Genomic DNA, 15,109 nt, shown 5'->3' on the forward strand with positions numbered 1-15,109 from the left:
TTGTATATAAAGTAAATGGTTGTTTTACATCCAATTAAACTTTAAAACTCTTTGTCAGCATTCAGCAATAAGGAAAATTACTGAAGTATGTCTGATTTATACTTTCCTAGTCTCCCAACTCATGCACATACGTGACTTAATGAATAATAATTAGGCCTAGATTACTATTAGGCAATATCCTGTACATGATTACTCAATCGGTGTTGACAACAAAGTTTCAAGAGTTTTTGTGAAAAAGTGGACAACGTCAGGGAAGTGTTTGCAAACAAAGGCCAGCCACGTGGAGGACAAATGTACTTTGGGAGGTGCTGTTTCTGACTCCACAACTGAAATACACTACCCATAAGCACCAATAATTCTAGCTGACTAGTTCGGCATATCCCGAGGATGTGACATATATCTTCGTGTGATGTTTACACTTTGTTCCAGTTCTTTGTCTCTGAGAGCATAATAAATAATGATGTCTGGGGCATAGACACATATCTTTTTGTATAAGAAACATTGCCATCATACAATTTTTGGATCAAGAATTTTCGGATCAACATTTTCAGAACTTTTTTTTGTTTCTTGCTTTATTCAGCACTCGAAATAGCCGAGGCGGCTCATACGAAAACTCCAGGATAAGGTAAGGACTTTAGCCCTAACGTACTGTAAAAATAGTATGTAAAACTTTACGTGTATTTCAATACGCTCTTGTATTCAATTGTGGCACTGGATAGTCGTATCCTGTTTAAGTGAAGTTTGTGTGCCTTTGTTGTGCTACGCATGATTAAGCACCGTTCAAGGTTGACGAGAAGAGGTCATCGACAATAAAAACAAAAACTACCAGATAGGCTAATGTATAATTTACGAGATTATAATGCCTACCATAAAGAGAACTCACGGGTTTTGAACTTTTTTGCAGTTGTTATTGCGCATATGCCTACATGCATTTTATTCAAAACATGTTGACATTCATCGTCCACCTATTGCTGCATCAATATTGACATTTAATCATTATAATGGTCGATTCCACGATGAATAATATGTCAATCCTGATCAGAATTTCATCTGCTCAAAGATTGTGTGATTTGCTTGTTTATTGTGCGTAATTATACCTAGGCTATATGACCATTTTCAATTTAGAATTCACCTATAAACGAATCTCTCAAAAAAGACACATGACAAGATAGACATATGGTCACTCTGGCTAGATAAGTGATAGCTGCATAGAACACTTTGTTGGTGTCTTTTTGGCCAGGGCCGGGCTTTTTTTTACTGGGGGGGGGGGGGCTCAGTAAGGCTCTCAATGTATTATTGAGAGTCAGAATATAAGAATTCGTCAGGTGCAACTTCGATATTTGGTTGTGCATCAGCAGTTTTTCCTTATGTCAGTCACTGACAGCCACTCAATTAGCCATTTCAGCTAACCATTTTTAGATTGGTAGTTAGTCCAGCCAGCAATCAATCTAAACTTGTAGTAATCATGGCCAAATACGGACTAGGCACCCAAGGCACATGCCCAGGGTCCCTGACCTCCAGTGGGCCCCATTGATTTTGTTAGACATTCTCACTCAGATATTATATTAACATGGCATAAGTCATGGCAAAATGTGTAGAATTTCAGGAAATTAGCTTTAAAACTGCAAAAATGTATCTTCGCAGCATGGCAAAATGTGTAGAATTGCAGGAAATGTTCTTTAAAACTCATGTTTCTCTCTGCCGTCAAGAGAGGGTCCAATAAAATGTTTTGTTGCGAGGTGCCCCCCCCCCCCATCCAAATCCCGCTTAGGGCCCCCAAAAGGCTAGGGCCACTGGCAAAACCTGACCTTCTTTGTGTTGCTTGATTAGAAGGAGGTGCTACGGACAAGGATAAGCACACGCAAACAGGTTCCGCTTGTGCGTTTGGCTTTGTGTGCCAGGTTAAATATAGCCTGGAGGGAGAATGCCCTAATTTATCAGTAAAGCCAGACGCATTCGCTTTATTAGCGACCTCTGTCCAGTACATGCACATGGAGGGACGGGCACATGCTGGTGCCTCCAAGACAATGCAAGCATATGTCAACTTCTTTATCTTTACGAGAAAGCAGTTGTTATGAAGGATTCAATTTTTAGAAGAAATAAACATGTGTGGTTTGAGATAGTCAGCATAGGATAGCCCACACCTGTGGGTGTGTGTGTGTGTGTGTGCGTGCGTGCGTGCGTGCGTGCGTTCCTGTTTCAATTTTACCATCTTACCAAAGTCAGAAACCATTAGACAAAATCTGTGAGTTGATGAACAGACATGTTCTACTTTATACCTGTTTAAAATCCCTCACCCTTGCCCCTCTAATGGAGGTGAACAAAAGACACTCCAGAAGAGGAGGACGAGGCTCCCTCCCGGAATGGATTGACATTGGTCTGGTTTGGCAGTCAGTCTTTCCGTTAGGCCCACGCAGTTAGATGATCCCCGTTGAAAAGACTGTAGGCCCGGTTTTAACCGGCTTCGCAGATAGCTCACCGTTAAAAACATGATGACGTGATGCCTGTCTTTCCTTCACCTGGTTTCTCTCACAACAAACGTGATTGACATTTGGGGTGGCCCCGCTTACCGTTGCACAACAACCTCTCTCACTCTATAGTCTCTGTGATTATGGCCTTTTCAACTGTTGCACTGTGCCCCAGGGCAGAACTGCTTCAGTACAGAGCCAGAGGAAGGGTTTAGGAGATATTTGAAAACGGCTCAAATTTCCAAACCCGTCCATTTTCCAACGGGGCTATACATTTGGGTGAGGTATTTTTCTCACCTGATTAGCCTCGTTTCGCTGCCAAAAATAAAATGAAACCATCTTGTATTAAGCGAAATAACAACAACAATGTCAAATTATGGTAGCCTAGTCAAATAATTAACATTCGATCAAATGAACCGTTACTCTCTCGTGGGAATTCCACTAACGGTCCGTATGTAGCCAAACGTAGCTGCTGCTCATGTTGGTATCTGTACTGATGGTGCAAAAGCCATGACAGGGAGACATCGTGGAGTGGTAACGCGCGTGCAAGCAGTTGCTCCCGACGCCACTTGGGTACACTGCAGCATCCACTGAGAGGTTCTTTCTGTCAAGTGAATGCCTGACAGCTTGAAAGATGTTTTGGGCACTACCTTAAAAATGGTTAACTTTGTTAAAGCAAGGTCCCTGAACTCTCGTGTATTTTCTGCACTATGCAATGATATGGGCAGCGACCATGTAACGCTTTTACAACGTACAGAATTGCGCTGGTTATCAAGTGGCAAAGTATTGACACTTTTTTTGAATTGAGTAAAGTTTTCTTTACTGACCATAATTTTCACTTGTCTGACCGCTTGCATGATGACACGTTTCTCACATGACTGGCCTATCTGGGTGATGTTTTTTCTCACCTGAATGATCTGAATCTAGGATTACAGGCACTCTCCGCAACTATATTCAATGTGCGGGACAAAATTGAGTCTATGATTAAGAAGTTGGAGCTCTTCTCTGTCTGCATTAACAAGGACAACACAGGTCTTTCCATCATTGTATGAATTTTTGTTTGCAAATTAACTCAAGCTTACGGTGTAACGGCAGTCTAAGTCGTCCTCCTCCTCAGACGAGGAGAGGCGAGAAGGATCTGAGGACCAATGTGCAGCGTGGTAATTTTCCATTATTTAATTAACACAAAACAAGACACTATACAAAATGACAAAACAAACTAACCGTCACAGTCCTAGCTGGTGCAGACAAAACACAAAGACAGGAAACAACCACCCACAATCCCCAACACAAAACAAGCCATCTATATATGATTCTCAATCAGGGACAACGATTGACAGCTGTCTCTGATTGAGAACCATATTAGGCTGAACACAGAAACAGACGAACTAGACACACAACATAGAATTCCCACCCAGCTCACGTCCTGACCAACACTAAACAAGCAAAACACATAAGAACTCTGGTCAGGACGTTACATACGGACAATGTCAAATGTGATATAGCGAAGCACCTGAGTGAGTTGGGTACGCAATTACGCAGGTACTTTCCTGAAACAGATGACACATACAACTGGATTCCTTATCCCGATATCTGAACAAGAGAGCCTCATCAAAATTGCAACAAGCGGTTCTGTGAAAATGTAATTTAATCAGAAAGCACTGCCAGATTTCTGGATTGGGCTGCGCTCAGAGTATCCTGCTTTGGCAAATCGTGCTGTTAAGACACTGATGCCCTTTGCAACCACGTACCTATGTGAGAGTGGATTCTCGGCCCTCACTAGCATGAAAACTAAATACAGGCATAGACTGTGTGTGGAAAATGATTTAAGACTCAGACTCTCTCCAATACAACCCAACAATGCAGAGTTATGTGCTTCCTTTCAAGCACACCCTTCTCATTATATGTAAGATGGTTAAATAAAGAGAAAAATTATTGATTATTATTATATTATTATTTGTGCCCTGGTGCTATAAGAGCTCTTTGTCACTTCTTATGAGCCGGGTTGTGACAAAAACTCACACTCGTTCTTATGTTTAATAAATGTATTGTATAGTGTGTGTGGCAGGCTTACAATGATGGCAAAAAACAACATTTGAGAGTGCGCTGACCCTGGTGCTGGAGGGGGTACGCAGCTGGAGGTTGAATGTTTGAAGGGGTTCGGGACTATAAAAAGTTTGAGAACCACTGGTCTACTGTGATGCAAGATACTGTATCTCTACCCTGAAGGCTTTGGAATTGTTAGTACAACTCGTTCCTGTCACGTTCGTCGTAACATTTAAGTGAGGAGGACCAAGGCGCAGCGGGATAACAATACATTCTTCTTTTTTATTAGAAGACGAAAACGAAACGAACACTATACAAACTAATCAAAACAACAAACAGACGAACGTGAAGCTATACAAACAATACGTGCAGACACTGTCAACTTACACATAGACAATCACCCACGAACTACCTAATGAATATGGCTGCCTAAATATGGTTCCCAATCAGAGACAACGATAGACAGCTGTCTCTAATTGAGAACCAATCTAGGCAACCATAGACATACATACACCTAGACTGAACACTTAAACCAACTAAACCACAGCACCCATAAACATACAAAAAACCCTAGACAATACAAAACACATACATCCCCCATGTCACACCCTGACCTAACTAAAATAATACAAAAAACAAAGAAAACTAAGGCCAGGGTGTGACAGTTCCCTTCTTACTGAAGGGCAAAGTAGGTTGTTTCCCTTATGACTTCTTTATATCTACTGCCTCTGGTGTGCACTTGTTTTCTCCAATTCATCACCGCAACAGTGGTTCAAGTTAAGTTTAAGTACATGTAGCTTGTATAACTTGATTTATACTTATATATTGTACGATTTGATCTAGAGTCACACAGGCTTAAAACACGTCTGTAACACATGTATAATCAGATCTACAGTTCTATAGGGTATAACGCAAAACACATAAGCGGATTTACACTTATATAGTCTTATAAAATTCTCTCTCTCTCTATAATGTATCGGGTATAATCTGATTTAAACGTACAGGCCTATAAAACTTGTAAATAGAAATAGCTTGATCCACACATTTATTTACCCCTTTATAAATGATTTTCTGGCTTTCCTCCAGGTATCCGGTAGGTCTACAGAGCAGCAGCCATGGTGTTGATCCTGGGCAGACGGCTGAACAGGGAGGACTCTGGGACCCGGGACTCCCCCGCCGTCAAACGAAAGGTGAAAAGCATTTAGAAGTGCAATGTGAAGCAATCATTCCCCAGTGGCAAATAAAAACATCATAAAACATAATAAAAACATAATAAAACATAATAAAAACATAATAAAACATAATAAAAACATAATAAAACATAATAAAACATCATTAAACATTATAAAAACATTATAAAAACCTAATAAAACCTAATAATACATAATAAAAACATAATTGGCCTAGAAGCTAAACAAACAGTTACATTCCCCCTCCCCCACCCCCTTAGTTTACTAGCCAATTCCGGAACACCACTTTGGACCATAAAATCAAACTCATCATCATCATCATTTTCCTCCCTCCCCAAGGTGTTCGAGGTGGACTCCAAGACGCTGACCGGTAATGAAGTGCTGGACTTCTCCTCCGGCTCTTCCCACTCAGAGGCCATTCTGCAGGTGTTCAATGAGTTCCGCGACAGCCGCCTCTTCACCGACGTGGTCATCAGCGTGCAGGGCCGCGAGTTCCCCTGCCACCGCGCTGTGCTCTCTGCCTGCTCCTCCTACTTCCGCGCGATGTTCTGCAACGACCACCGCGAGTCACGCGAGATGCTGGTGGAGATCAACGGCATCCTGGCCGAGGCCATGGACTCCTTCCTCAGCTACGTCTACACGGGCCGCGCCAAGATCACAACCGACAACGTGCAGTTCCTGTTCGAGACCTCCAGCCTCTTCCAGATCTCTACGCTGCGTGAAGCCTGCGCCAAGTTCCTAGAAGACCAACTAGACCCTTGCAACTGCTTGGGCATCCAGCGCTTCGCAGATGCCCACTCTCTGAAACAGCTGGCCAGCCGCTGCCGCTCGTACGCCCTGGCCAACTTCCCTGACGTGGCCCAACACGAGGAGTTCCTGGACCTGAGGAGGGACGAGCTGGAGGAGTACATCTGCAGTGACGAACTGGCCATCGGGAAGGAGGAGGTGGTGTTTGAGGCGGTGATGCGCTGGGTGTACCACAGTGTGGAGCCCCGGAGGCCCGTGCTTAAAGAACTGTTGCACCACGTCCGTCTGCCCCTGCTGCACCCCAACTACTTTGTCCAGACAGTGGAAGGAGATCAGATCATCCAGACCGCTCCAGAGTGCTACCAGCTCCTCCACGAGGCCCGACGGTACCACGTACTGGGCAACGAGATGATGTCACCCAGAACGCGCCCACGCAGGTATAGTGCAGGGGATGCTGGGAGGTGTAGTTCAGAGGGACCCAACATGGTCACTCTGTTCTATTCAATTCAATACAACTTTATTTTCCCTCAAGGATAAATGAATATGGAACATCTTTTGGGATTGAATGTTCTGATACATCTAAGTAGGGCTAGTTACCTGTATTGTGTATGTTTCTCTGGAGTGGTGCTGTGTTGTGCATTCAAATCAAGTCACATTTTATTTGTGACATGAGCTGAATACAACATTACTCTGAAATGGTTACTTACAAGCCCTTTCCCAACAATGCAGAGTTATAAACTACCACCAAAGAAAAGGAAATAGTATCACAATAAAATAACAATAACGAGACTATATACAAGGAATACCGGTACCAAGTCACTGTGCAGGGATACAAGGTAGTTGAGGTAATGGATGTCATATGTACATGTAGGTAGGGGTAAAGTGACATTGTTGTTGCTCTGTCTAGTGTTTCTGTATTGTTGTTGTATTTCTCCACAGCATCTAGTGTTTAGTTTATTTGTTATTTGGCATATATGCCATATATGCTGAAACAGGAAGTGTTGTGACTGTGTACGGTACAGTTCCAGATCTATCTTCTTCCTTGCCAGAGAGCTGGAAAGCAGATTATGGGTCATTTCTATTTCCTCTTGGCTTGTCACTTATCTGACACAATCATTTTACGGAGATGAACTTGGATCCTATAAAGTATTAGAAATGGTCTGTTTACTCTTAGTTCGGTCAAATAACCACCCCACCTCTTCCTCTGTGAGGGAGAGAGAGATGAGACGGAGAGAAAGGTGAGGTAGAATGTCAGTGGCGCTGTCCACTGTTTTCTCCTCCACAGTGGATGGTTTGTGCACGAACGCATAACCCTTTGCTTGTGTGCCTCCAGTGTTATTGTGCAGACAGAGACTCATTTAAATTGTTCTGTAGTCCTATTTTTGAAATTAAAATGTGTCACGAGGTGGAAAACCATACACATTCCGGTTTGCTGACAGAATAAGTAGGTTGCAAGCATTCGCAGCCCGGACCATATGTACGTTGGATCTTGTTTTAATAGCAGAAGTAAAGCAGTGTGTCACACACCAGTCCTGTTTATTTTCATTTGAATGTTATTTGTTTGTGTACAATATACTGTCGATAGGTTCACGTGAGTGTGTGTGGCTCTGAGTTCATCCATGTCATTTTCAATTGCTCTTAAAAAGGCAACCTAGATGCATACAGTATCTACTGTTTAGACGCCGCTGGTTTAAACAGTGCTGTTCTCTTGTCTAGGGAGTTGTTAAGGGTTAAGCATGATTTGACGCTGGGTGTCAGTTAGATAGCCGGGAGGTGACGTGTCTCTCTCAGGCGTACCGTGTCAGTATCCAGGCAGATCACAACAGACCAGACATAGAGCCTCCTGTGTGTTTGTCTTTGTCTGTGTGTGTAGCCTCGGGGGCCCCTAGTATCAGCTCCTGCCAACAGATGCATGCCATCTCCACCCTCCAAACCCCAAAATGGTCCCCATGGGGAAAGTCTGGGGGTCTGACTGCCCTCTATTGATCTCTCACATACATGTGTCTGACCTGAGCTAATCTTTACCAGTATTGTGTCTAAACAGGTAGGGAATGTAGGAAAATATAGGCTAGTATAGGCAAAAGTCCACAAAACACGTTGTTAACTAGCATGTCACTGAGTTTGATTTCGAGTTAGCTTAGCGTTTCATCCAGGTGGGGATATTTTGAAGTTTAATTATAAAGAATAACGTTTCTTTGACAGTAGCGTGGAGTTGATGGGGGATCATGCTATAGCCCTGGCATGCACTTTCCAAACAGGCCGATTGGGAAGCATTTGGATGTATTATTGAGGTCGTTGATATTCAGTGGAGAAGAGCCTTTAGTAGGTACAATTCTGTTCTTCAAGAAGACTGTGTATTTTGCCAGGCAGACATATACAATCATGTAAAGTATTACACATTACACGTTGTGAATTACCAATCTAAAGCTGTGCAGCATACTGTCTTCTCTCTTTCACTTTAGTCATGAATCTAAACTGACTCGCCTGTATTGTCTTGTTGCTGTCTCATTTCTCCACTATTACCTGCATTGTGTATGTTCCTCTGGAGTGGTGCTGTGTTGTGTATTGTCCCTCTGTGCAGTGTGTCTGTGTTGTTGTCTTATTTCTCCACAGCAACTAGTGTTTTGTGTACTTGTTATTTTGTTGCGTCTTGTCACTGTGCTGTTGTTTTATTACTGCCCCACCTCACCTGTATTGTGATCTTCCCCTCCCTCCCTCCCTCCCTCCCTCCCTCCCTCCCTCCCTCCCTCTCTCCCTCCCTCCCTCCCTCTCTCTCTCTCTCTCTCTCTCTCTCTCTCTCTCTCTCTCTCTCTCTCTCTCTCTCTCTCTCTCTCTCTCTCTCTCTCTCTCTCTCTCTCTCTCTCTCTCTCTGCAGGTCGACGGGCTTCTCAGAGGTGATCGTGGTGGTGGGGGGCTGTGAGAGGGTGGGGGGGTTCAACCTGCCTTACACAGAGTGTTACGACCCTGTGACAGGGGAGTGGAAGTCCCTGGCCAAGCTCCCGGAGTTCACCAAGTCAGAGTACGCCGTCTGTGCCCTCCGCAATGACATCCTGGTCTCAGGTGAGCTCCTCACCCTTGCTTGCCACCCTACGGAGAGATAAACACAGATTAGTCATGGAAGAATGTCATATTGATTATTTAAAAAATGAATAGGTTATGTCATGACAGAGATCAGGAAATACCAGGAAGTACTCATGGGAGTCACCAATTCCAATTGGTAAATTAGTATCAACCCTCTTTCATTGTTTAACTAGAAAGACTGGTTAAGTCTGTACCATATAACTGTCACTTAATCAGTTGTCTTGAAAATAAACGAGACGAGGAAAGGAACCACTTAACACTATTGGAGGAAAGGAGACAATAGCTCTATTAAGGGAATAACTCTATTGAAGCCTATTAAGACACAGCCTTAGAGTGCCTCAGCTATGTGGTCCCTCACTGTGGAGTAAAGGAAAGGGAGTAATGTGATGGCCTTTTGCCACGTATTTGTTATGCCCCAGCCCGTTTGAAAAAGAGAGAAATGTAAGAGCAACATCTGGACACACTCTGCAGGCGTGGTGCCCAGGGAGGCCCTTATTGGCCAGCTCACGCATCTCTTCCCATTGGCCAAGAGCCGGGGTCACATGGCTCTTTGCTCTTTATAGCTTTCGAGGATCAAGTTGCTTCTACAGTCTGATCTCTGGTCAGTTTAAAATGTTTCCTCTAATGGTTGAGGTCCTAGATCTGTGTCAGTGGGCAACTTCTACCCAGAGTGTTTATAGCCTTTTGACCGGGCTGATTAATGCTGGGAGAAGTGTGCTGCCAAGTTTGGCACAAAATACCCTTTTTAAAGCCTCACTGCACCCAAATTGAACAGGGCAGCGGTAGAATAACGTCATCTACACTCCCTAATGAAAACAGCATGGGTTCTATTGTAATACCATACCCCAGGCTTTCGCTCTAATTAGCTTTAAACAAACATTTAAACATATATTTTGTCATGACAGCTAACACATTAGAGGAGTTGGCTGCGAACAGATCTGAAACTATAGGCTAACAAAGAACCATAATCACAGAAACATAGAAATCTATCCAACTTTGACAAAGGTTGTATCGGGTTTAATGCACATTGTACATTAATGCACACATGCATCATAGCATTGGTGCTAATTGGGATTGTTTTTGCTCAAAAGCAATAAATTAGCCTCAGATAACAAACATGTTAAAAGTACAAATCTGCCAAAGTACAGGGAGAAAAGAGACAAAGAAAGAAAAAAGAGAGAGAGAGGTTCACAGTCTGCCCAAGAGCGAAAGAGTCCATTGTTTATGTCTTGTGCTCTACTTGTGCCAAGTCCTCACGTGTGCCAAGTCCTCACGTGTGCGCTCTATCTCTCTCTCTCTCTCTTTCTCTCTCTCTCACACACACACACACACACTCACACTCACACTCACACTCACACTCACATTCTCTGGAGGGTGTCACTGCAGCAGTACAGCTGCATTAAAGCCCAGTCTGAAATAGGATCAGAATGAGATGGGCTTGGGACCCTCCAGTCTGCCTGGATCGTTACTGTCACTGACTGTGACCATAACCCTGGGCGTGACTGTCTTTCCCACACTGACCGCATAATTCAGCTCACAACACTCACTGTCAATGACCACAATATCTGACCAATAGTGTGTCTGTCAACTCTCCTCTAAGGGAATCCTGAGGTGAACTTTTATGTAATTGTCATGCATTAATGTCAACGGGAGATTGCAACCACATGACCACAATACTTGATCAACGGTTCATTTTATTGGACTCCCGAGTGACATGTTTTGTACGATAGGAAGATGAATCAACTGTCGACAGTTAGCAACGTTAGCAATGACATGGGAATGTGGCTCGGAATCAGCCTCACAGGTGGCTTAGTTAAGAAATCACCTCACGTCAGAAGCTCTTTTCGATCATAGGAAATGGAGGAAACATTATGTACAAAAAAAGTGCAGATCAGCGCAAAAACTACAAAATAGCACAACTGGTCATGAGCCCGTAAAACGGTCGCTATTCACTCCAGTGCCATTCTTTTCTTGACGCCCCTCTCCTTGACGTTTCCTAAGGGGTGTTTTTAGGGCGCAAGTTTGTTTCTCTCCACGAGCTCATGATTAGGAGTATGTGACCAACACTTGCTTCCTGTGAGAACAGACCTGGTTTGAAAGGCTTATGAGTAGGTTCAATGTCATGCTGCACTTTGAAGCATTTGACGTTTTTTTTTCTCTAGAAAACTGGTTCTTGTCATATGCTTTGTTTGTTCTTCGGAGACCGATAGGGGCCTATAGGGCAGTCATGGCAGACAGACACAACTATTAGAGGGTTATACAATAGTCACATACTACTACCCACCACTAAAAAGTAACAATGGCTGTGTACTATTACTGATAACATGACTTCTCCTTGTGTCCTTTCCTTAATCTTCACCTAAAATAGGTGGCAGGTGGCAGCCACGTATCATTATGTTTCAGACATCATTTTCACAAATAGGAGGTTTTTTTTCTCAATGGACATATGAACACAACTAGTTAACTGTCTCGGCGAGTCCCAAAAAAGATACCAACACATTTGTTTTTGCTGGCCAGCCTTGTATATGTTGCTGTTTACTGCAGTACACAGCCACCCTTTCTTAATTATGGTTAAACACCCATTCTAAGCCCAACAGACTGTGACGGATTGAGAAATCATTTAATGTCATTGTTAGAAGATAAGCCCAACTATTATACTATGCTAAGTCCTTTTATTAAATCAGCGGCTCCTCCTTTCAGTTGGGGCATCTCAGTTTAGAACTGGAGGGGGTAAATGTAGATGGGACTTCCGATCTTATTGTTTAAAAGCTTAGCAATTATATTTTATGTGTCATATATTGTAATTAAGACACACGATTATGCTATTGGATATGTTTTTATGTCACAATATGACTTATCGCCCCGGTTTACTTGCTTATTGTTGTTAATCTTGTTGTTGTGTGATTCTGTTGATGCTGAGTCTGGCTAACACACATGGCCACACTGGCTAGTCTTTTTCCCTCCACTCTCTCTCAACATAGCCTCACAAACTCTGAGCCATCTATTTGTTTGGACGGATGATTCGGATAAGGGCTTCTTTCTCTGACACTCAGCATTCATGTCAATCTCCCAACATCTTCATATTACTTCAGAGGGAACTAATGTACAGTACTTTACTGCTTCTAAGTTCAAGTTTGCACCTCTTTTCCTTAAAGTATAGGGTAAAAGGGTCAAACCTGATTTGTTTACCTTTTCCCGGTGTTTTTACGGCTTTATTCTATATCTTTCGTTTCTCTCTTGTGTTAGCAAAAAAAGTAGTGTTTGTTCAGTGCCTTGTCTTTGTTTTTTCGCAAGGATCAGTGGGGCCTTTTGATTGCCTCAGGCTTTATGAGAGAGAGAGAGAGAGAGAGAAAGGTGGTGTCAGGGCTTGTTGGCAATGTGTCTGTAACCTGGTTGGCTTAATAGCTACACATGTTGTTGTTCCTTCTCACTGAGGAGAATAGAAAAAAAACTGTTCCTTAAAGTTCATGTTTGCCCAGAGACCGGGAGTAGGGGAAATAATCCGACTGCTGCTTTATAAAAAATGAAGATATCCTGTTTCTGTGTTGTGTTGTGTTGTGCTAGACAGGGGTATGCATGTGCTATACGTATGTGCTGTGTGGTTGCGCGTGTTTGTGTCATGCATGTTGTGTTTGTAAGCACCTGTAAAGAGCCATGGTGCTTGTGTGTGTGTGTGTGTGTTCGTGACATACGTGTGTGTCGTTTGCGCCGTGTCGAAGTACACTTTGATCAGCAGGATTGCCCATAAAGCCTAGCTCAAACCTTTCACTCAGATAAGACAATGAGTATGTTTACATGCACACATTGCACAGTAATAATTGTTATATTAAACTGGCAGTAGGCAGACGATTCATAAAACACCTGGTTTTCTGAGCAATCTTTTGAATTATTAGGACATGATAACACCTTAAATGGCTTTCCAGCGGTATATTTGATCTGCACGTGTTAGCACCAGCTGAGTGAGCCTCCTAAATGTTTGCATCTTAGAAGTAGTTTTCATATACAAACGTTATATGTCGGAACTCCGAATCAAATGCGCTTCCCAAAAAGAACATACTCGCTGTGGTCGAGCATACATATTGACTGGCAATTTTTTTCTGCATTTATCAGAGTGCCGTCAGGTAGCCTGTGTTCATGTAAACACAATCTGATTATTGTGGGCATGTAACCGTACTCAGTGTCAGCTGTGCCTTACTAAATGTGGCCTTGCCATTTCAACCCAAATACATAACCCATTCACAGTTTGGATGTTGCTCAAGATCAACCTATTCTATTTATGATGAAATGTCTTTATTAGATGAAAGTGGTTTGAATTGGAATCTTGGGGTTGATACAGACGTTGTTTTTTTGGCTATTGCTGTGTGTCAATACAATGAAATTCGAGATTAGTGAAAACAACCAGAGAAGACTATGACAAGTTAGCTAAAATACACTGGTGTGGCAGAGATGGTTCGGTGAACTACACTCACGTGTTGAGTAACTTTGCCTGACACTCTGGCTAGCTCTCGGAGTTAATGCCTAGGCTTGAGCTCGGTGGGCTGACATCATCCTGAGTTACTCAGTGTCAAGGCTAACGGTGTTGTGTGTGTGTTGTTCCAGGGGGCCGTATCAACGGCAGAGACGTGTGGATGTACAACTCTCAGCTCAACCTGTGGATCAGAGTGGCTTCACTCAACAAAGGACGCTGGAGACACAAGATGGTGGTCCTGCTGGGGAAGGTAAGCAGATCACTGTCCAGACACCCGTTATTTCATCGTCTTCGTGTTTATCTAGTTATATATACAGTGCCTTGCAAAAGTATTCAGACCCCTTGGATTTTGTCACAATTTATTGTTACAAGGTGGGATTTAAATGGATTGAATTGTCATTTTTTTGTCAACAATCTACACAAAATACTCTAACGTCAAAGTGGACCAAAAAATCGATGTTTTTCTTTTTATAAGATGAATAAAAATGTAATAACTAAAATATAGTTGTTGCATAAGTATTCAGCTCCCTGAGTCCATACATAAACACATTTTGGCATCAATTACAGCTGTGGGTCTTCTTGGGTATGTCTCTAAGAGCTTTACACACCTTGATTGCGCAATATTAGCCTATTATTCTTTTCAAAATTCTTCAAGCTCTGTCAAGTTGATAATTGAGCAACTCCAGTGTAGATTTGGCCTTGTGTTGTAAGTTATTGTCCTACTGAAAGGTGAATTCCTCTCTCAGTGTCTGGTGTAAAGCAGACTGAAGCATGTTTTGCTCTAGGTTTTTGCCTGTGTATCCCTTTGCCCTGTTTGTTGCAGTATTGCTTTAGTGCCTTGTTGCATACAATATGCATGTTTTGGAATATTTTGTGTTTTCACTCTGTCATTTAAGTCATTATCGTGAAGTCACAATGTTGTTGATCCATCCTCTGTTCTCTCCCATCACAGCCATTGAACTCCGTAGCTGGTTTAAAATCACCATTGGCCTCGTGGTAACGTTCCTGAGCAGTTTAATTCCTCTCCTGCAGCTCAGTTCAGAAGGACGACTGTATCTTTGAGGTGTCTGGGTGGTTTAATACATAATACACAGCATAATTATTAACTA

General features: G+C 42.7%; 1 protein-coding gene across 1 annotated transcript in view; it reads left to right on the top strand.

The window, feature by feature from the left end:
• The first annotated feature begins 373 nt into the window (after positions 1–373).
• LOC120020119 (kelch-like protein 24) overlaps positions 374–15,109 on the top strand; it is a 41,649-nt gene continuing 26,913 nt past the window's right edge. The window contains exons 1-5 of the mRNA XM_038963577.1: positions 374–625; positions 5,601–5,704; positions 6,044–6,888; positions 9,327–9,511; positions 14,132–14,250. Coding sequence (XP_038819505.1) covers positions 5,630–5,704; positions 6,044–6,888; positions 9,327–9,511; positions 14,132–14,250 — 1,224 coding nt within the window. The 5' untranslated portion in view covers positions 374–625; positions 5,601–5,629. The remainder of the gene's footprint in view (positions 626–5,600; positions 5,705–6,043; positions 6,889–9,326; positions 9,512–14,131; positions 14,251–15,109) is intronic.

This window comes from Salvelinus namaycush, chromosome 25, assembly GCF_016432855.1.
Source record: "Salvelinus namaycush isolate Seneca chromosome 25, SaNama_1.0, whole genome shotgun sequence".
NCBI lineage: Eukaryota > Metazoa > Chordata > Actinopteri > Salmoniformes > Salmonidae > Salvelinus > Salvelinus namaycush.